This window comes from Bos indicus, chromosome 10 (genome assembly GCF_029378745.1).
Source record: "Bos indicus isolate NIAB-ARS_2022 breed Sahiwal x Tharparkar chromosome 10, NIAB-ARS_B.indTharparkar_mat_pri_1.0, whole genome shotgun sequence".
Taxonomy (NCBI): domain Eukaryota; kingdom Metazoa; phylum Chordata; class Mammalia; order Artiodactyla; family Bovidae; genus Bos; species Bos indicus.
The window spans coordinates 78,705,050-78,729,384 of NC_091769.1; the positions used below are offsets into that span (position 1 = coordinate 78,705,050).

The following is a 24,335-nucleotide window of genomic DNA, read 5'->3' on the forward strand; positions in this document are numbered from 1 at the left end:
CTAGAATTAATGCATATGGGAATTATGATACATGACCAAGAGTCATTGATAATGTCTCTAAAAAGGGAAAATTACGAACACTCTGCAACAGAATAATGGGCTTCCATTATTGATTTTATTTATTATTTAAGAATTCACAATGATGGTTGAGAATTCCTTTGCCAGTGCCTTAGTTATCCTCCATGCTCATTCATCAGTGCATTTATTCCAGATGTTTATGACTCTCCTAGAGAGATCTTTCCCATTTGTATTTCCCCCTTGTCAAATAGACCTTTATTCCAAGCACCAAAGAAAAGAATATTAGTGAATGTCTTTCTCTCCCCACAAATTTCACTGCTTTATCATCCCCACTTGCTTCCTCATTTCTACTTTTTCTTGTTTACTTTAGTATCTTATATAATTGTATATCTTATATAACTGCTAGTTCCAAGGGCATCTTTTCACCTCTCATCTTACTCCTGTTCTCTCCAATAATTGATATTTTGTAACATTTAAAAGTTTCTTCTCTTTTCTCTACCCTTATGTTTACTCTGTCTTGATTTTCCTCTTTTGTCTCTCACAATTTCTTAAACTAGGTAGACCAATAATTTATCTTCCAAACTGAAATACTTTCATACCATCAACCTTTGGTCTTTTACATATTTTCCTTGGATGACCTGAAATATTTGCATGACTGAAACTACCACCTTCAATGATCATTCCCAAAGTATATGTCCAGTCTAACTTTTTCATCACTCCAGACTCATATTTCCAATAGTTTATTGTATATTTCCAAACTAGTAACCCAAAAGTATATACATGACAATATTTTTAATTTTTATTCATTTATTTATTTATATCTTTTGCTGTGCTAGATCTTCATTGCTGTGTGGGTGTTCTCTAATTGACATGAGTGGAGGCTAGTCTACCAGTTGTGGTGTGTGGGCTTATCATGGTGTCTTCTCTTGTAGGGCAAAGGCTTTGGGCATGCAGGCTTCAGTAGTTGTAGCACATGGGCTCCATAGCTGTGGCTCCTGGGTTCTAGAGTACAGGCTCAATAATTGCGGTGTACAGGTTCACTTGCTTTGTGGCATGTGGAATCTTCCTAGACCAGACATTATCCCCTTGTTATCAAACATGTATCCCCTGCATTGACAGGCAGCTTTTTATCCACTATACCACCAGGGAAGTACCTGTTCCTCACAGTTTACTTTTACCTTCTCCCTCAAATTTCCTACTGTTTTGTTTACTGAAGGGGTGGAGGTGAAGTGTGTGTGTGTGTGTGTGTGTGTGTAAGTCTGGAAATCACACATGTATACTACTTTGTACAGATGCTTCATTAGGCACTGGACATACAGTAGTAGCAAAACCTAGTTCCATCATCATGACAGTGCATTCTGGTATGAGAGATAGACACTGACCAAACTAGCACGCATATAAATGTAGTGTAAGTGTGGGTAATTTCCATGAAGGAAAGAAACATGGTACTATGTGAAATACAGTAGGGGCATTTGACCTTGTTCTTCCCAATACTTGGCCTTTTTTATTAGATGTAAGTGGCACTATATAGCTCTTCTAAATTGGAGAAGAGCTTCTACCTCTGTTTCTTAAAATATTTATTGAAATTCAGTATTTAAGTGTACTAGCAAATGGAGCCATTTTTCTTCTCAGAATTCCCACTGCTTTTCATCATATTCATATATTGTTCATAAATCACAAAAATTAAGCCCAGAAATTGTGGCAGTACCTTTAGTATTGAGGATGTAGGTATGGAAACTAAATGAAATAGCACCTGAGGAAGTAGTATTTCCTTTGTGAGAAAGAGATGATATGCAAAGATAAGGAGCACCTTTCTAGTCACAAAGTCTGGCTGCTGTTTTCTTTGTACATCCTAAGTAATATTTTGGTTGAATGTTAATTGCTTATTCTTTCATCATACATATTTCCCCTCTTGTGCATAAAACTTGGAAGTGGTCAGCTTGTCATTTTGAGATTAAAAGACTTATACTCACTAGTACTAGCCCAGAATATGAACTAAATTATACATAGCCCTAAATAACAAATTTTATAATCAACATAAATATTAATAATTTTAAAGACAAATAATCCACAGTATTTGTCCTACATTTGTATGTTTTTACAGTAGTGATGTTCACTTACATCAGTTAGTGTATAACATAATAATAACATAGCTAATATTTATGAAGTATTAACTACTTGTGCTAGATAATTTATATGCATTATCTTATTTAGCCCTCAGCAGTAATCTGGTGAGGTAAATGCTATCATTTATCCACATTTTTTAGATAAAGGAAATGACAGTTTAAAAATTATATCTATCAGTATCCCAGCAGAAGTCACAGCATACCTAAATGGATAATTGTGAAGAGTTTAATAAAGGACTATGATATTTATCAAAGCATGGGAAGATTTTAGAAAAGCAACAAGATATGATTCAGCACCCTGGAACTAGTAATAATTGGTATCATTAATACTCCTAGACCTAATGGGGCAAAAAAGAGAGCAGGTAATTGGAATCCAGAAAAGAGCTATAAGCACAGGTCATCTAACAGGGCCTCTAATCTTAGCCAGCCTACAGTGACCTGCTGGAGAGGAAGCCAAGGGAATAAATATCAGACCTTATTGTCCCCCAACTCTTCAGTTTCCTGATAGTACTTCTTACCTGAGCCAGCTAGAAATCAGAGAGCACAAAATAGCTTGTTGATTCTGTCTATACAGTTTAGCTTGGTGCAGAGAGAGTAAAGAAGGGTGGAGAATGAATCTGAAAGGGAAATGGAAGATATCTAAGAATTAAATAGGTGTTAAATGACAGAGCCAGTATATGAATGCCAAACACTTTACTCCTCTCTACAATTCTATACTGCCTCATAAAAAAGCTTTGATGAAATATTATTTGAAATTTTATTTGGCCAAGGAAAATATATTGAATCTGAAGATTTCTACCTTATCCCAAATTTTTGGATGCAGTCATACTTAATAAGTGAGACCAAATATCTGAGAGCTGAGCGGCAAAGGGTGTTCAGTCATTAAGTGTCTGACTCTGCATCTCCGTGGACTGCAGCATGCCAGGCTTCCCTGTCCTTCACCATCTCCTGGAATTCGCTCAGATTCATGTCCATTGAATCAGTGATGCCATTCAACCATCTCATCCTCTGCCACCCCTTTCTCTGGCTTTCAATCTTTCCCAGCATCAGGGTCTCTTCCAGTGAGTCAGCTCTTCACATCAGGTGGCCAAAGTATTGGAGCATCATCTTCAGCATCAGTCCTTCCAATGAATATTTGGGGTTTATTTCCTTTAGGATTGACTGGTTTGATCTCTTTGAAGTCCAGGGGACTCTCAGGAGTCTTCCCCACCACCACAATTTGAAAGCCTCAAGTCTTCAGCACTCAGCCTTCTTTATGGTTCAACTCTCACATCCGTACATGACTACTAGAAAAACCACAGCTTTGACTATATGTTGACTATATGCGCCACCTGCCCCCCCCACCCCACCAAAAAAAAAAAAAAAAATGTTTGCTATGGGTATTGATTTTGCATGTTATTGGTATTTTCAGCACATTAAACCATACTTGTTCCTCTTGTTCAGATTCCAGACTCCATCATTTCTCGTGGCGTTCAGGTGCTCCCACGAGACACAGCCTCCCTCAGTACTACTCCTTCGGAATCTCCTCGTGCTCAGGCTACATCTCGCCTTTCTACAGCTTCCTGCCCGACACCAAAAGTAAGTATAGTTCCTTGGCACCTTACACCTGCTCTGCTATGTACATCTGGGAAAACTAACCAGTATTTCCCTCTGCTTGTCAAGGTTGGATTGCATGCAAGATATTACAATGAAAAATTAATGGGCTGTAACATAGATATCACCTAATGTTTCACAAATTGTTGTATTAGGCCAACAAGAATAGAAATTTCATTCAAAATGCCTACTACCTCACAGCTATAGGTATCAGCTTCTGTAACTCCTGTTTCTTTGTTGTAGAATTCTTATTTTTTAGCATACTTATTTGTATAGATACGCAGTTATTTATTTATGCAGAGGGTGAATGTGTTTCTGGCCAATAAACAGCAAGATTAACAAAATAAAATGATGTCACCAAAAGGATTTTTTTTTTTTTTTTTTTGGCTTGTCCAGGCAGGGGTAACTCCTTGCTCTAGTATCATTCCAAATTTTTTCAAACATATTCAACTTGGAATGTTGCTGCCTAATATTTGGAAACAAATCTAAATTGATAGAAAGTTTTAATGCCAACCTTTGGGGGAGGGAGGAAGTAGCTTAGTATTTATTTTTTATAATTTTTCCCAAGTACTGAAGCAGTGAGCCAGGGAGAGGATTAGATATTCATTTGCTGCCTGACATTTTCATGTGTGTGATAAACTGAGTAGCATACCTAATTATGACTATGATACTTTTTCTTAGAATATCTCTTCCCTGTAAAGTTAGTCATTTCTAGTTTCAAGTTTCCATAGGATGGATCCACTTTTGGCATCAGAAGCAAACAGTGACATTCCTTCTTATTTAATAGGATATGATTTTAGCTATCAGGCTATATAGTAAATTTATTTCAGAAATCTGTAGGTAATTTTGCAAACTATGACTTTTTCACTGTCATCAGATTTAAGGATTTATATAACTACCTTCCTCATCCAGCTTTTCTATGAGTTTTACGAATGTTATTGTTGAATTTAACTGGAAGTGGTCTCAGTCAGTTCTTGAAATGTGTAGTGCAGTTGCTTTTACATTCCATGCTACATCCTTTTTAGCAGTCTTCAGAGTGTGAACTGTTGCATATCATTTTTAGACTTGTGTCAAAAGTCACTGATAATTGTATAGTTTAAAAAAATGAGGTCTTAAATCTTCATGAAGAAAAACTATAAAAACATTCTAGATATAAAATGTTTGTTATATGTTTATACATTGAATGCCAGCCAGCTGAATCTTTAACTGAAGGAAAATGGAGTTATCAAGACATAAATTGGGTAGAAGAATCTCATCCATATCTTACAAATTTTTAAAACAGAATGATTTATTGTTTGACTTCACTAAATTCCAGCTGTATAAGTTTACTCATTTATGAAGTCTGGGAAACAATTAAAGCTAAATGTTAAGTCCACTATAAAAGACTACTCATTCATCAAATATTAAGACCTTAATGATTGGAATGTGGAATTATCTAAGACAGTACATTTTTCTTAGTGTTTTACTGTGTACATAAATATTGAAAGCTAAGTATTATCTAAGTTCTTGGACCTTTTTAAAACTTTGGAATTACGTTTTAATTACTAGGAGAATATTAAATGCAGTTAATAAATGCAGTTATTAAATACAGTTTTAAAAATTGCTCCAAAATCCACATTTATTATTTTGCTTATTTCAAAACCTTAGGATAACAAGTGGCTTGTCTTGATATTTTTCCATAGATAACACTTAGCTGTTCAAATTGACAATGAATTCAAATAAAACTTTTATTTCAAAATCTTTTTTTTTTTTTTCTCAGAAATTTTTCTTCTGTATTTTTGCCTAGGAATATGATTCTGTTTCTTTTAAATAATTTTACCAACACGAAAATGTAACCTCAAAGATAAAATTATTGCTTTGGTGTTATTTAATTTTAAAATTGAACTTTTAAGGTTGAATCAGAGTAGTAATATAATAGAAAAACTAATTTGAATACTTTTTAAAAAGAAGTGAAGACAATCAAATTACTCTTCCTATTGAAAATCTCAAATTATAAGACTGTTTAATTAATGTATGCTAGATGTTTTAACGGAGAAGGCAAGGCAACCCACTCCAGTACTCTTGCCTGGAAAATTCCATGGACAGAGGAGCCTGGTAGGCTACAGTCCATGGGGTCACTAAGAGTCGGACACGACTGAGTGACTACACTCTCACTTTTCACTTTCATGCATTGGAGAAGGAAATGGCAACCCACTCCAGTGTTCTTGCCTGGAGAATCCCAGGGACAGGGGAGCCTGGTGGGCTGCCGTCTAGGGGGGGTCACACAGAGTCGGATACGACTGAAGCAACTTAGCAGTAGCAGCAGCAGCAGCAGATGCTTTAACATGTATTTTTATATCAGTGATAGATGTAACCTCTTCCTCCATAGAGTTTACAGTTTAGTCAAGGTATGCTGAAACAAATAGGTATTTTTTAAATAAATTTATTTAAAATAACCTTTAAAAATTATATTAAATAAAAAATAAAACCTTTAAAATAACGTAAAAATAACCTTTCAAATTATAATAAATATACTTTTATAATAACAATAATGATACATTGAAATTCATGCTAAGAAGTGAAAAAATGTAGTAGAAAGTAAAAGTAGGGAAATCTCAGATTGGATGATCAGAGAAGGCAGCTCTAAGGAGTAGCATTTCACCAGGGACATGATAAATGATGAACACAAAATAACAGCTTTTTTGCCAGGTGGAGGTTTTGAGAATTACGTTCAGCACTAATGACCACTTTAATGGTAGTATTCACTAATCAAAAACTCTCTGTAAAACTTCATTAGTACACGAATAACCTAATTCAATGAGTTCAAAATCCAACTTCAGATCAGTTCTTTATTTTAAACAGTGATTTTTTCCCTTTTGCATACTAAGTAAAATTCAAGGCCATAGGTTTTAGCACATAAATATATTCTAGATAAATTAATTTTATAGCCTAAAAATGTAAGGCAGAGAAGAAATTAAAAATGAAGGTCAGGGTTCTAATTTAAATTTTGGGTAAATGATGTTAACTATACTAAGGAATGAAAAAGCAAAGGAAAATTGTTAATGCATTTTGGTTTTGAATGTTTTCAGTCTAAGATATGACACATCCAGGAATGTTATCTTGCACAAAATCAGAACACAAGTTGATTCTGACATCATTATTGTTACTACATCTTGGATGGAATGTTTATAATTTAGTACATATTACTGTTAGCCAAACGCCATAAAAATCCCCCTCCCATGTTTCAGATTAGGCACGCAATCTGTCATGTGCAGAAAAAAACGTGCAAATACGTTTTCCTTACATTGGAAATACAATACAGTCTTAAAAGACCAGCACTAGAAAGAGCACTTGACTTGATATTAGAAGCCCTGGTTTCAAATACTGGCTTCTCTACCTAATAACTACACTGCATTAAGCAAGTTGTTCAACTTCTCTGAGCTTTTTGTCTATAATAAAACTGGTAATCCTTGCCTGCCCAACAGGGTTATTAACTTTTAAATAAGTCTTTGCCTGGTGCTGGGAAAGCAGTGGTGGGCAAATAACACTATTCTTGGCTTTGCGACAGATAAAGCAGGCAACTATAAAGTATAATAAAGTCTAATAAATTTTATGATTTATCAGCAGAAATACAGAATACTCTGGTAATAACCATCAGAAACACTTATCCTAGTCTTTGTGAAAATACAGAAGGGTTAAATAACCAAATTATGATTAAAAACTAACAATTCCAACATTTTCCTCTGTAACATTTTCTCACGGGCAGCATTTAAGCTGAAAACTTCCTGTCCATTTGTATGTATGCATCTATTCCTATTAGGTCAACAGCTATAATGTTGGTATTACAAATTATTTTGCATTCACATTTTATTTGCTCTCTGCAATGTTTTATTCGATTGTGCTTTAATCCATTAAGATTCTCCACCTATAGTGAAAACATGATCTATCAAGCAAACCAAGTCTGGATTTCCTTTTCAGTACACTCGTCACAATCTCATAAAGACAGGGCATTAACTTTTCTAAAGTTCCATATAGAATGGCATTGTCTCCAGCAAAAATTTGTTTGTTGGGATGACATAATATTTTTCTGTATATGGGGAAATTCATTTCTCCTTAATATCAGATATTTTCTTTTCACGAAATCTGACTGAAATGAAAAGTGATTTTCACTCCTTTAGCTTGAGAACTCTGTGAAATGTATTTTAACAACAAACTTGAGATTTTAGTCTTACATTGCCCTAAGTAAAATAGTACCTAAGCCAAAAAGTCAAATAGTATATAGATTTTATGAATGGGCAATCTCTAGAGGACTCAAATTCTAAAATAGTAATCATCTCCCAAAAAATGTTTAGCTAAAAGAATAATTCTGTAACAAATTCTGTTTTAAAGTGAGTATGATTCACAAATGAAATAAGTTCTGCTTTTCAGTTATGAAACTTCTTTCATTTGTGAATTTCAGTTATGAAAAGCAGCAGCATCTCTTTTAGAATCAAGAGGCTTGATGTAGAGAATAATGACCAAAACTAAAAAGAAAAAAAATCCAGACTTTCAATCAATTCACCACTCCCTATCAATGTCATTAAAAAGAGAATTTTTTACAAAGCCCAGTTCAATTTTCCTTTTATTCCCTAAGCATCTGAAGTTTGACTGAAATAAATAGATGAATAAAGATAATCTCTGCACATACTCCCTTGTACTTCAGAGTTTAGAATAGAACTTTGCGCACAGACTAATCATCATGTTATTTTTTTCTCTTCTTAGAAAGAAAATATAAATTAATTTTCCTAACTAAAGTTTATAAAATAATTTTTAAATATATATTAAAGTATCCTTATGGAGTATGTGTTCCTTTAATAATAATGTCTAATCTTATATTCAAACAAAATGCAGAATTATAACCTCTCTAGGCTTCTGTTATTGTCCTTTGAGCAAAAGAACTTAGATTACTCTGGATAAAGAATATTTTCTTAACTCACAATTTTTAATGTATATATCTGAAAGGAAGTGGATTCCCTTTACATATAAAAATGGCATTATTTGATCTAGTATCAAGGTAATATTTTCTCGTGAGTTTTTTTCCCTAGTGATATTGGTTTTTACCAACTAGTTTATATTATCAGTACTTTCCTTTGTGAATGCCAAGATGATTGTGTAATATGGCTAGTTCATTGTTTCCCAAGTCTTCGGAGACTCAATAAGTTCTACAAATCTAGCCTGAATCAAGACACTAACTGAGGCCTGCAAATTATTTTCCACTGTTTTTGAGAGCCTAAAGATAGTTAGTAAAACTACACTGACCATTAGGTTTCTTTGCTTTTGTCTGAAGTCATATCAATATTGGCACATCAACAACTGTTCAGCTGTTAATGACATTATAGAAGTGTATGGGTTCTACATGTGGAGTCAACAAACACCAAAAAGGTTGGAAAACATTTTGAATTAATAGTTATTAATGTAATTAGTGTAATTAGTTATTAGTGTAATTAATAGTTACACTAATTATTAATTAGTGTAATAAAATGCATCTCTGGACATAAAAATATAAGTTTTGGTTAACTATCTCATGGAGATGAGGGTTGCTGAGCAATAATAGTCTCAACTTTGTTGGTCAGATCCATCAGTTCTCAAACTTAATGGTCTCAGGACCCCTTCACATGCTTAGGAATTATTGAGTACCTCAAAGGCATATTTATGTGAGTCATAGCTGGTGATATTTATTGCACTGATAATTAAAACTTAGAAATTTTTAAAAAGTTATTTATTTACTTTAAATTGAGAATAAGACCTCTCTATGTTACTTTAAATAATATTGCTAAGGGTAAAAATAATGTTTTCCAAAATTTTTAAAATCTACTAGAAAGGATGACGTTGTTTTACATTTTTTCCTATTCATTTCAATGTCTGGATTAATAGTCGACAGCTGGATTCTCACATCTGCTCCTGTACTCAGTCTGTTGGAATATGTTGTTTTGGTTGAAGGAAACAAATCCAGCCTCACACAGTTATGTGGTTAGAAAATAAAGGAATATCTCAATAACGTTTTCATATAATTGTGGATATTCTTTGACACTACAACAAAATTGTTCAGTTGATAATATATTGAAAGTTAGTTAAATTGTAGAATTTAGCATTGTCAAGGGCCATTTCATACTCCAATATATTAAAAATTTTTGGACATACTGCCATATATGAAATAGATAAACAGAGACCTACTATATAGCATAGGGAACTGTATTCAATATCTTATAATAACCTATAATGAAAAGGATCTGAAAAGGATATAGAGAGATATATGTATAAATGAATCACTTTGCTATACACCTGAAACTAGTGCAGCATTGTAAGTCAGCTATAGCTCAATAAAAAGTTTTCATTCTGGAAAAAAAAATTCATTGGTCGGTCCTGAATGTTTAATGGATCTTATATCCAGGTATGTTTTTTGTAATGTATTTTTTGATCATATGGAAAATGTAAGTTCTTCCAAATGTTTACTCTATCAAAATTCATTTTCATTAATCTAACCACCAACTCATTAAAAACTCCTTGGAAGCATTGGAAGCTCATGGTGATATCCATTGTCCATAATTTTAATTTTTGCTTAAAACATAGAGTTTTTTCTTTGGCCAAAAAAAAGCCAACAAACCCTGTTTGTTTTCCCCAAATTAACTGTCTCATTTCATTCATTTTCAAGAAAATGTCTATCAAACATCTAAGTCTGAATAGTCATAGTTTGTGAGACATTCTTTCAAGCAAAAATAGTGTTCTGTGCAAAACCTGGCTAGTTCAGCTTGCAACTATTGCCTAAGTTCTTTAACTTGAGACACCCGTCATTCTTTGTTATACAGCAGAAGTGTTTTATTTCATTCTTCCTATTTGTCACACTCAACAGACAAATTTTAACTAAATTGAGTTAGTATTTACTGTTTCATTGAGAGGACAATGTTAATGAAACTGTTAGGACATAGGGGTGAATAATACAGTAACTATTCACACTATTTGTATCAACTGCCTAGATTTCTACTGTAGTACCAAACCACCATTGCTTTTGTACATCATTTCAAATGTCAGTATAGTGTTAGAGGCAAATAATGTCTTGGTATTATTATTAAAATCATTTGGCCTTGTGGACCCCTGAAACAATCTCAGGGACCCTCACAGGTCTGTGGAACAGACTTAAAGAACCACTGGTATAATCAAATGAGTGTAGTGCTTTATGTTTCTTACAAAGCATCCTGGGTCTCTTTTGTTTAGACCATGTTGCAATGGTATTCTCATTCCAGAGATCTTATCCTTTATGTCAATGACCATCAGTACCATGCTTAATATAAATGACTCACCCTGACTCTGATCCAGATTAATTCTAGGAAAGGGAACAGTTTCTCCTCCCTGACTCAAAACAATAGAAGACTTCACAACGTCTTTTGAAGATAACAACCAGAAAATACATCTCCAGCTAGCTTTACTCATTTCCAGTGTGAAACTACTTCTATATTTGTACAGCAACTAACGTTTCCCTAGAATCTCCTTTCTACTTATAGGTACAGAGAGAGTCCTCTTTTAAGCTATAACCTAGTTGATGGAAGATAATTTTATTAGGGATATCTTTGGGGATGACTTCCTTTTTTATAATTAGTTTGGAACATTTAAAATTGGTGAGATTTTTTTAAATAAAAATACAGTTTTCAGCTTTCTAAAAAATCATGTTAATATTACTGGGCGAGATGACATATATTAATACTCAACTGGCTTTATTTGTTCCCTCCAGGCTACTTTACTTGTTTGCATTAATTGCCTGGCTCCTAGAGACTTTTGAGTAACTTATTTCTACTCTCATTCATTATTGTCTAGTTTCTCCTCCTTTATAACAACATTTGTTTTGCTATTTATTCTAGTTTGATAGAAAAACAGATTTTTGAGACTTCAAATAAAGGGTTTTCATATCTTTTCTTATAGGAAAGGCAAGGCACTTTCCAGTATGGTAAACTGTTTCATATTTTGAAGAAAACTAAAATCAGATAATAATAATGTATTTTAGCTGTGAATTTTGAGTCTACAAATTATTTTAAATGGTTGTTAGTATTCTTAACATTCTTAACATTCTGCTGAGTATACAAGACTTACCTTGATTTTTGTTTCTTCATTCATCTGATTAAACATCGCCTCTACCTTTATGTACAATGAAAATTGAAAATGGAATTCTCTCCATCCTTTTCTTAGCATTTAATGTTCACAGAATTAATTTATCATTGAAACTAAGTATAACTTAACTGTGAAATGTACAATCACCACATTGAAATCTGAGCTGCAAATGAAATTTGATTAGCTCGCCTGAGAATATATAGTTAACAAGAAAGTATTAGCTAATAGTTAACAGTTTTATAGGTTAGACAGTCTACAAGTGCCATGCTCTTTTTTATTATTATTATTTAAGAAAAGTAATATACATGATCATTTTAGAAAATTTTAAAAATTAATATAAGCAAAAACAAAGAGAATTCCTGTAAGACCACCTTTAATAACAGCTGTTAAAACTCTGCTTATATCATCCTGGGTTTATTTTCCTATGCATTCAAATATTTTATATAAATGGATCATGATAAGAAGGCAGTGATTAAGAGCTCAGGTTCTGGAATCTGACAGGCTTAGCCTTGAATCTCAGCTTTTTCAGTTACTATATGTATGGCTTTCAGAACATTACTTCATCTCTATAACCTTAATTATCTCATCTGTAAAATGAAAAATAATAATACCATTTGCCTCAGGATTAATTTAAGGTTTAAATTTTAAAATACATATGAATCATGGACTACAGTGTTTGAAATATAGGAAATGATCACTAAATATTAGCTGTTGTTATTAAACTATAAATATTATAACCTATCTCATACATTTAGTAACATTCTTTCCTTTCTATGTCATGAACATATTTCCATGTTTTTAAATTATGTTTTACAACATTAATATCAATCTTTGTTCAGTATTCTAATTTGTGGGTATAGCATAGTTTTTTTCACCAGTCCCTATTTTGCATATTCTAGTTGTTACCTATTTCCTAGTCTTACAAATAATGCTGTGATAATCTTCTGGAAGTTAAATGTTTTAGAGTCTTCTCTTAATTAAACATAGCAACTTGTATTAATTCTACCTTTGTTGGAAGTATATGCTAGACTTTTAGGCCCATGGTTCCCATAATTCATATGGATCATTTTTGCATCTTCATGAATTCAATTTTAATATTCTGGAAGAAGCAGTTTCTAGCATATGTATTTGATTGATCTACTGATGGATGTTTAGAAATTATAGATCCAAAGTTATTTGAAAAGTCAACAATATTGAGTATGTATAAGTACTGCTCTTTCAGGCACTAAATGTTGAGCCCTGGTCTGCCACTTTATAACTTTGTTAGAACTAGTAGACCTCAGTTTCTATATCTGTAACATCATGATAGTAAGTTCAGTAGCCTCTAAAACCCCTGTAGGCCTATAATTCTGTTCCTTTGAAATAAGTTTCTATACTGACTGAATAAATATTATCCTTTGCTTTAGCCCTTCTCTCTGATATTATGTTAATGTCCAATTAATGTAAAATAATTTACATTTATTTCAGCTTTTCCATTTCATGCTGCTACATAAAGATTATTAACTAAACTATTATAACTTTGTTTAAGATCCGTTTCATTTAGTTCAAGCTTTGTCTTTATTAAATGGAATATTGTTTTCTCTTGGTATTCACTAGCATTTTGTCTAAGTTTTGGATGATAGGGACTGAAAGCTCTAGAAATACAAGGAATAATTAAATTAAGAATACTGTCTTTCAGCTTAATTTAATATCTTTGATTCCTATAAACTTCTTTCTAAAAGTTTAGGATATGTTTTGTATAAAAGCAGTTCAACAAAATAATCTGTCCCATCATTATTTCAGTAGCAGAATTTATTAGATATAGCCATAATTCAAATCTATATAGTTATCTGGCCATGTCTCATTCATGACTTTACTAGAGAGCATATCCCAAACTAAACTATTTCTTAGATCTTTATATTTTTAAATGATACATATACCAAAATTTGCCAGGTATTTTCTTGCCCAAAACTTCAGGATTATCTACTCTCCCTTTTCATTCTACTTTCATTAAAGATACAACACACGTTAATTCAGAAATCCATTCAGTGAGTATTTTTAGTGTATGTTATGTCAAATACTGTGCTAGGTTTTAGAAGTATAGTAGTGGATAGACTAACTGAACCTGACCTCAAAGATCTTATAGTGGAGCAGATGTGGGGAAAAAAATTACAATGAATCTATCAAAGCTTTGATAGTCTAAAAGAGCTCGTCTCATCTTATAGGGTAAAAAATAAATAAAATGAATAAAGGGCTGTTTACTTAGCCCTTTATGAAACAATAAATAGATGTTTCATAAAAACAGAAAATCAGCAAAGAAATATGTGGGGGAAAATGTACTCTCACTAGAAATCTATTAAAATTTTTGTAGTCAAATTGATAACTTTTTAAATTATAATCACTGCTATAATGAGTAGCGACATGAATATTCCTAGTCACACTAGCAGAAATGTAAATTTGTATGACATTGCAAGCAAGCTATGTATTTTTTAAATATTTTGTTTAACCAATGGTATTATTTCCAGAAATTTTTTGGTGGAAATTATCAAACAGAGAATGAAAGATTTAATTATAAGATTATTTATCACAGCATTATTCATATTCACAAAACAGAATCAACCTTAACGTCTGTGGTTAAATAATTTACTATACATATGTATATATGAGTTATTTATATAATCTAAGAAGTCATATTTAAGAATATTTAATGGCACGGGAAAATGCTCAAAATAAAATATGTAGTTTAAAAAAGTAGTAAACAAAATTGCATAGAGATTAAATTATAGGTTATTTTATAATCTAAATTTTTTTACTAGAGCAGAAAAATATAAGTTTTTCTGGTTTTGCTATTTAGACAGGATCTGGGAATGACAAGGATGGGTGTCTTTTGCCTGCTTCATAAAGCCAACTATTTGCTTGTGTTTATAATTGTATTTATACCAGGGTATTTTTATATGCAGGCTAAACCATTCTATTCCTAATCTTATTGGATAGAAAATTATATTTCAGTTGAAGTTTGAATACAAACTTTTTTCTATCTGCTATATAAATAATAAATAATTCTTCAGAACATACACTATACTATTTAAAAGTTATCTGTTCCAAAGTACCTAATAACTCTTTTATACTGCACCTATAATGCGGTTCTTAATTTCTTTATAGACAGATAAGAAATTTGGGGAAAAAAGATCATGGATTGAATTATTCTCTAGATAGTGGGCAGGAAATAGCATGCTTAAAAGTCTAGTTTTGTATAGATTGCATTATTTCAAAATCAAAGCTATCATAGAAACTTAGGGATCAAAATAATATGTGTAATAAATGTGTAATAAAATAAAAATATTTGAAATGATAATAAACCATTAGAAATCATAGCCTTTCAAATAAAGGATTCCCTAAGTATACAATTTTTTTGTAAGCCAGGGGGCAGTTGGTAGATCTGTGACTTGCTACCAAGATGCTTATTCAAAAATAAGTCAAAACTTCTTATTTCTTCATTATTCTTTGCAGTATTTCCTTGATCTTCTCTATCCTTTTACTGGTTTGCCTTTCTCTAGAAACGCATTAGATTATTTTTCCTTGATGCACAGAATTACTGCTTCTCTTATTTTTGTTTCTTCCTTCTTTTATACTTTGCCTTAATAAATCGCAAGTGAAACAGAATTATTTTACAATGAAGCACCAGTTTTACTGAAAGTCCTAAAATATAGTGAATTGAAATATTAACCAGATCCCAAAAAGAACTTTTTTATTCACAAATTTGTTTAAATTTTGAATTCTCAAGTAAAACTTTTTAAAAACCTCTTTCTCCGATCATAACTATCAGAAGGAGTCTATAGCTGTATCAATATATATTAAGTGATATTGGTTAGAAGACAATTTCTAAGAAAAAAGTTTTATTTCCCGTCAGCGATACCCATACTTTTTTTTTTTAAGTGGCATATTAAAAATGTCTATTTCTCAAGGTAGTTCTAAACGTAAATTAGATAATTCTAAAAACAAAACAATTCAGTCCCTAGGACAAACAAACAGAACTGTTTTTTTAATCTATACAATCTTAATCTAAATCAATACAAAATATATTAAGGGAGAAAAAGGGGAAATCTACATAAATCATTCTGTAGATGAGAGGCCAAATTTAATGAAGAGATCTCAGAGCCAGAGAATTTAATACCAGCTATTTACTTTTTTTTAATTTATAGGTCTCCAGAAAGCTACTGATCCTAAGACCTGAGTTCTCTCATAAATAAAACAAATGTATAAAATATGTAACCTTTTCTCATAATTCTTCACCAAAATCTTGCCACTAAAAAGAAGTATTAATGCACACACCTAGTAATATGGGCACTTACCTTAACATGACTTTTACAATCCAGAAATTTCTTGAAGTTTCATGTTTTGTTTCAAATATTAATATAAAGATGATTTTATACTCCAAAATCTTGTATGTTTGCCTTTGAAAAAATATTGACATTTTGCTTACAACTACTTATTATTGGCAAGAGAGATAAGGGTGAGATGGGGTAATTTTCTGCTTTGTTAATAATGGAAATACTTTTACAGTATTTACAGAGCTCAGTTTTGGAGAACCAAGCTAAATCAAAGGGAATCAACAACTCATATTGTATGAACATCCAGGCATTTCCTTTTGTTGCATAATATATCTATAATTCAAGCTCTTATTTTAAAAAGATGAATACAAATAGCAGTCTTTTCACAACTTTAGAGGCCACATCCTCATAATTAATTCCTTAGGGTAGATTACCCAGTAATTAATCCCTAAAGAAATATTCCCAGAATGCTGCCAAAGAAGTGATACAGTGCAGTCTTCTCAGACAATTTTTAATGGATATCTTGTTAATGTATTCTAGCTGAGAGGCTGAAGAGAAGATTGAAATTATTTTGATCCTCTAATTTATTTCTTTTACAATCTCAGTAAAAAATATTTACAGCAAGATTTCTTCAGGCTACAGAAATCATTAGTGATAATGTGTTTTTGTTTTGCAGGTAACATTTTAGTTTTCAATATGTGTAAATAAACTAATAATTTTAACCAACCTGTAATCCCTACAGTTCTTTACATCCAGTCTGCAAACTTCATTTATATTTCCATGATCTTATATGCAGTGTAAACATTTAAAGTTTAACCTCTTTTACTTATTGATAGAGAATGTTTAGTCTCACAGAAAAATATATATAACAAATTATCTATCATTGTGAGGCTTTTATAATTATCATAAAGAATGAATTTCATTTTATCCAAATGCTAATCTTTTATGATTTCTTTTATATTCTAATCAAAGTAAAAAAGTAATCAGGTATTTGGATTAGCTGTGAATTTCTTTTATTTATGCTACTCCATCATAACTGATGATTAAGTGTTGACTAGAATAAATGAGAGCATTATATTTTAAAATCTATGATTTGACTTCTCTCTACAACTCAAATTTTATATTTTCAAATTCTTTCTGAAGTTTTTCAATATTAGGAATTATTACCTGTGTCAGGAGCAAAAAAAAAAAAAAAAAAAAGCACATGACACTTGAATTACAACACTTGTAGCGCTGATAACCACATTGGTTTCCTAAAGTCTTCCTCTTATGATAGTTAAGAATTTGCAAAATCAGATTTAAATACAGAAAATCAGTGTCAAGCATTGACAGATGAGTTCTCTACTCCTAAAAATCTTTGCTTAATTTGGTGTGTAGTCTATTTTTCACATCCAGAGTTCATGGTGATTGTCTTTTCTTATATTTCATTCTTTAAACTTCTGTACTAGCACTTGAATTTGGAATTGAAATGAGTTAGGAAAACTTTCTTCCATGTATTAGTATAGTAACAACATTTCTAACATAAATTGGATAGATAGACAAATAGACACACAGGGACATGTATACTTAATACAGCCTCTTATAAGCATCAGGTTTTTTTCCAACCTATTTATTTCCAGGCCTATTAAGGGTACAACTTTAAAGTAGAAATTAGGAATGGTGGATGTTGGTCTTGGCTTTGTCATTCACGTCCTATGTAACCTTGACCTCCTGTTGCTGGACTTGATATAATTTTAAGCCTTCCAGATATAAAAGATAATGTAGAAAACAGTGTTCATGTGTTACTATTAGTATACAATAATTCAGTTTCTAAACATTTTTAGAAAGCAACATGAGGTATTAGACTATTTTTATATAAAACTACATAGTTTATAATCAAGATGTTGTGAATATCAATTTAAAATGGGAAATAGCTTTTGATATAAAAATATTCTCTGAGATCAAATAAAATGAGAAAATGACTAGACATTATGAATGCACTGTCCATCAGAGGCCCTTTATTATAGAATGTTGCCATTCTAATTAGTATCCATTGTTTCTGAATTTGAGAATTTTTTTCAACTAAAAGTTGAGTAAGGATTGGTGATTATCTTTAGGATATGACATTTAATTAGTGTTGAAGAATTAATAAAAACTATATCAAGTAAAACCAAAAGTTGACTCAGTTCTTATGGACCAAGGTGCTCTTTTCAAGTGAAAATGCAATTTTCTCAGTAATTGGATTTTCTTCTCAGAAATTCTTAGTGTTTCACAGTATTCCTAAGCAATTTCTTTATGCTATCAAAGATATCATAAAAAATATAAAACAGTAGCCTGCCTCCAGAAATTATAATTTTGTAATATGGTCAGATTTCTTATTTTTCCTGAGGACTTTAACACTGGGAATTTGGAATCACATGGATACTTACTGTCTCCTAAAAGCAAGACCATCACAACTAACTTGAGCTATGATGGTCTGAATGGAGACCATCATCCTGCACATGAAGAAATCCATAATGTAAAAGCACTTGATCTGAAGCTTCCTTTCAGTCTCCCCTGACTCTTTTTTTCAGTTTGTGTTTGTCTTTAAACAAAATATTAGTTATTGTTACAGCTCTATTAAAATAAAGGCAAAGGGATTTCTTATTTATACCTCATCTAATAAAAACAGTTTGGGTTTAGAATCTTCCTTTTCTCATTTACACAGTAATTTGAAACAAATTTCTAAAATAGCAGTTTTATTTTCTTTTTTGTTGTCTTACCCAAGAGGAATATTCAGCTGAAATAACTGAAAGTTTTGAGGGAGTGAATGTATCTAACTTTGGTCTGGCATTAAAATTTTCTGGTTGGGCAGCACAATTGTTTAATTGGGAACCTCAGTGACAGCTGAATAACCTCAATGCTTGGGTCAGCAAGCAGAGGAACTTCACTCTGTCACCTATCAAGAATGATGCTTGTCAAGACTGATCTCTCCACTTATGGAATACTCACGCATCTAGTAATACCACTGTTGTCTTCTGATATTACAATGGAATAGACACTAAAAGAGACAAAGTTTTCTGCATAGGTTTATTTGTAATTCTTTGTTTTTTGTAAGCCAAATGCAAATGTAACACTATTCCAGATACTGCTTCATCAGAAGTCCCCAAGATAACCAAAAGTAAGTGCCCGTTTCCTCATCTTAGGAACAGAGTCATAACAAAGACTGAATTCTAGCAACCAGCCTATTTGCAGAGCATGTCATATAGCCTCTGGATTAGTTACTTTACTCCTTGGCCTCCTAAGACATATCTCAGAGTCGATTGATGTTTTTGCATGTATTATTTACTAATGTTTAGAAAAATTTTTAAGTTCACTTTTTCTTTATTCTGTCTTTTTTACCCATCTTCCCTCATTGTAGCAAATTAGACGGCCGGATGAAAGCAAAGGAGTTGCTAGTAGAGTTGGATCCCTCAAAGTAAATATGTTTCTAACATTTTTTGGCAAGATTTCGTCTATAGCCTACACTTCTTCCTTTTTGGAGGGTGGAGGGAGGAAGGGGGCGTTTTCCATTTTTCACCATCCCATTTTGTTTTATTTTAGTATTTTTATTGGCTGTTGGGTCATATTTTTTTTGTTTGTTTCAGCTACACATAGAGCAACCAGCTGAAGGCAAGCTGTCAAATAACTAGCTTTGAGTGGCACCACAAACAAGAGAAAGGGCACCTGCCTCATTGCAGGAGCCTATAATTTGGGGTTCCAGAGTAAACCGTTCCTCTGATTGATGTCACTGACTATGTGTTAAGTTCCTGTTACACAGAAAACCAGCCTTTATTTTCAGATTATTATATCCCCCTTTTTTTTTGTTAAAAGTAATTAAGTGTATTTTAGTGCCATTACCATTTGTAGTTCATTCCAGAAAAATAATTATTATGAGTTAATAACATGTGTCACATATATGTAAAATCTTAAGAATTAGAAAAGGAATTTCATTTGATGCTATTATAGTGAGCTCACATATAGCTAATAGTAAGCACTCTTAATCCCCTGTTTTATTTGTCAAAAGTTAAAAATTGATATGATATTAAAAGAAACTGATATTTATCTAAATGTTTGCCCATTGTGTATGTGGCCTACTAATATAACACTTAAGATTTTTGATCTAATGGTACCATTTGGTAGTTGTTAAATATCCATTTGGTCAATATGTCTTGGGCACTTGGTACTCTAATATTTAATCACGATGAAAAGATAAATAAGTTATCATCCTTAAGAGACTTAGGCATAGCCAATTAATCACTTTTAATGCTGCCACCATAAATGCAAGTTGGAAATTTTGCTGAATTTTAAAAATACACAGTGAAACCTCCTTCAAAATTAGCCACTTCTTCTATCTCAATCCCGTGTGTCCTAACAGCAATGGTAACTGCTAAATTAATCAAAATGACATAAATCACTGTACTGGAATGTCCCAATATTCAGTAACTACTTTGAGGCTAATATTAAGTCATTTTAAAATTTTACACACCTCCAATTTATTTCTATTTAACAATATATGAAGCACTAATTTCTGCACTCTTTCCTTGCCTCTTCTGCCTTCTTAATTTTACTTTTTGTTGTTGTTTATTTATCTGTATGTGTGCACACATGAGTGCACATGGATGAGGGTGTGTCTGTATGTTTGTGTCTTTTATTCCAAACAAGCCATCTTCTTTGTTCTCTAACACTGCTATATACTGGGTAGCATTTTTTTGTTATTATTTCACTAAGAATAATCAGAGGGGCTTGGAAGTGTTGGTTATATGCCTATTTCAAAAGCAAGGCAAACTAAAATTATTTAGTCAGAAAAATATGACTTTATGTATCTTGATGATATATCAGTAGCATTCCTCACTGTCTACCTGTGAGGCATCATATTTTAATTTTGAAGGGGACATAGATCCATTATTGTTGAGACTGGACTATAACTCAGATTAAAGAGAAGGTGCAGTTAGACATAACTTTTTGGAAATGACTGATAGTGAAATAAAGATTAAATAGCGTTCATAACTGTAGCACCATCTGCTATAAACTGGATTATATGTGCAAGTACACCTGTGTTGATCTTGAAGTTAAGCTTTTGGATGTATAGAACTTCAAGTTGTAATTATATGTTTATTGTTTTTAAGTGTATATACAGTATGATTATGTATATATGCATAAATACATTTAAGAACAAAATATACATTTTAGGGTTCACCCCATTTACTTGGATATGAATAAAGCCTTAAATCATAAAGCGTGTTTGGGAAAGAAAGGCAAATTTTATAATTCTTAAGTATCTTTTTTCATATTTCTGCAAAATAGAAAGTTTTAAAGTGAATCTGTAGGGAATTATAAGAATAGTTATGGTATTTATTTTCTCTAACACTTTGGGGAGAAAAGATGCTTTAATTAAATATTCTCTTCCTAGTCACGGTTTATTGAGCGTGTATTCTTGCACTGTACAAAGATCTTTGATGTTTTGAGATGTTTGCCAAAGGCAGTGAGGAATGTATAATGCTATGATCTTATTTTTAAAAGGAAAAAGGAAAACTGAAAAGAGAACAAGTTGCTTTTTCAATTCATTTTCTGATGTTTACATGTAGCTCCATCGAAAGCTGGAGGAGCTCAGAGATCACCTAGAAGGCAATGTGAAAGGATACTCTCTCAGAGTAAATGTACGATTTCACTCGGTGATTTTTTTTTTTTCCCTAAACTTCTGCTGACTGGTAATTCCAAATCAGATTGGTTTGTCCTCTCATCTCCATTTTTTTTACTTTCTGTCTCTTTCTCCCTATCTCTTTCTTTCTTTTTGAGCTGTAGCTTCATGCTCACATTTATGAAATAAAGATTAAACTGGCAGGGTAGATGACCTTTAAGCCACACTAACATTGCATTTGATTTAATAGCATTCTGGCTCCAATGCAAATTAAAAACTTTTTTTTCCCCAAAAATCTGTGTTTCTTGCACAATTGTATATTTTTCTGAGGATCTTTTCATGAGACTTCACTTGGAACTTTTCCATTGACTGTGTCTTCTGTCCCTTGTTAGATGTGTCAGCAGGATTCTAAATTATGTGCTGGCTTCAAGTGAGAGAACCTTGATGATTCCGTTTCAGTTGTCAAGGAAAATATTCAATATTAGAGTCTCATTATGGATAATCTGGAAAGTAGATAGGTCTATTCTGAGTTAATAGTCTTCTCTTAACTCAGACTCTTTGGGAATAACTAAGATACTATTTTTTGTTTCTAAAAATAAAATTAGGCAGTAAGAATCTTCACTACGAACACTATTATGTAACATCTTACAAATACTTGAGATAATGGCTAATCTCATGACCCAGGACAACACTTTGAAGGAGAACAATACCTTATAGTCACTCAGTGCTGTCCATACATCGTATAGGCATACTAACAATAATATTTTTGTGACTGATTAGTTCAGACTCAGAATGCTTGGTCCTTCTCCTGAGTATATCTTTTTAAGGTAAATAGAATTAAAATCTCTGAAATGGTATAAGGTATAAATGCAATAGAAGAAAAACAAAAATACTGCAGTAAATAATTTCTGGCTCTATTTAACTTTGATCTCCTCTTTCTGGGGCTTTAAAAAGAAGTTCGTAAGAATCTTAGGTCTGATTTACTTCTCTCAAGATTATTGCCATACTTTTAATTCATATTGCTATTATAGTTATGAGGGATAGAATAAAAAATAATAGTGCTATGATAATTCTCCAGTTTCTCAGCTTTGTTTTTATGTACTCTATATATTATGTGTATCTCTTCATTAAATTTTTGATTACTAAAGTTCAGTTTTTAGTAATATCAATCATTAAATACTGATAGCTAAACAGAGGAGGAAATTAATATGTATCTCATTTTTCTACTTCTTTCTTTTGAGCCAGTCTTTCTTTTCAGTCATATTCTTAGAGAATTTGAAAAATCATCCACAGTCATCCCCAGATTCTATTCCACTGTTTTAAGAAATTAAAAGACTTTTATTAATTTTATAATTTAAAAAGTCTAGATACATCTGGATATCATTCTAGAAATTCCTAAAATGTGTCTCATAATATATGTATATAGTGCCATATTCTTCCCTAACCAGTCACAGGAAGTGATATTATTTTTCTTTCAGTGAAACCAAGACCAGAAGAAGGTTAGACTTGCTGAGGTCTATATGGTAGGGTGTTCATGTTAGATTCGGGTTAATGAAAGCTCTGTGCTTTGAAAATTGGGTTCTCATGCCACTCCAGTTTCTTCAGTACCTATACTGCAAGGAGGAGTACATAGTAACTAGTCTCAGTGTCCTTGCCTTTTGTTTAATTTCACTGTGTCACACTTTGTTCTACCTTTTTTCTGAAAAGACTGAATATAAAGTATATCATCCTAAGATTCCTGTTAACTGGAATAGTAGGAAAAATTAAAAAAAAATTGTCAAAAGGCAAATAATAGAATCTTATCTACAGAGTTCAGCTAAGAAAAGATACAAATCAAATCTTGGCTGAATGTTCAGGTTTTCTCCTTTCCTGTTAATTCCCCCAGAATGCTTTAAAATAATGGCTTCCTAGGTGTCTCAGTGGTAAAGAATTCACCTGCCAATGTAGGAGCTGCAAGAGACACAGGTTCAATCCATGGGTCAGGAAGATGGAGGAGGTAATGGCAACCCACTCCAGTATTCTTGCTGGGAGAATCCCATGGACAGATGAACCTGATAGTCTATAGTCTATGGAGCTGCAAAAGAGTCAGCCATGTCTGAGCACGCCTTAAAATATGCCTTGTGTGTTAAAACTGTTACTTAGATGTAGAATAAAGTTATTCTCAGTATCATAGGCTGTATCAACAGATTTTGATTCTAAAATGAGATAAATTGGCATATAGTGACCATTTCATTTTGTGGAAATTTATTATTTCCACAGAAAAGCAAGTATATGAGTGCTTTTTAATTCATTGAAACATTGCTAAATATTTCAGAGAGGTGAAAGATTCAGAACCATGTTGCCACTTAAATATCTAATAGTTGAAGAAGGTAAGATCATTCAGAAGTTTGGGATAAGGATTTAATTAAATCAATGCTTCAACTGATATCATCTATTGATATATTATGTTTTTTAGAGGAAAGAACCTTGCATTTTTATTTATCACATATAATCAATGATATAAAGTTGAATATTATATTAAGCAATTATTTT

At 32.1% G+C, this 24,335-nt stretch overlaps 1 protein-coding gene across 10 annotated transcripts in view; it reads left to right on the forward strand.

Moving 5' to 3' along the window:
* Nucleotides 1-24,335, forward strand: part of GPHN (gephyrin) — a 538,037-nt gene that overhangs the window by 334,793 nt on the left and 178,909 nt on the right. For 5 of the 10 annotated variants that reach the window (XM_019969080.2, XM_070796738.1, XM_070796735.1 and 2 more), the window contains 2 exons: nt 3,588-3,722; nt 19,545-19,601. In XM_019969080.2, the coding sequence (XP_019824639.2) occupies nt 3,588-3,722; nt 19,545-19,601 (192 nt within the window). Of the gene's footprint in view, nt 1-3,587; nt 3,723-19,544; nt 19,602-21,750; nt 21,823-24,335 lie in introns of all 10 variants that reach the window. The other 5 variants (XM_070796736.1, XM_070796740.1, XM_070796737.1 and 2 more) reach the window with 2 other exon arrangements.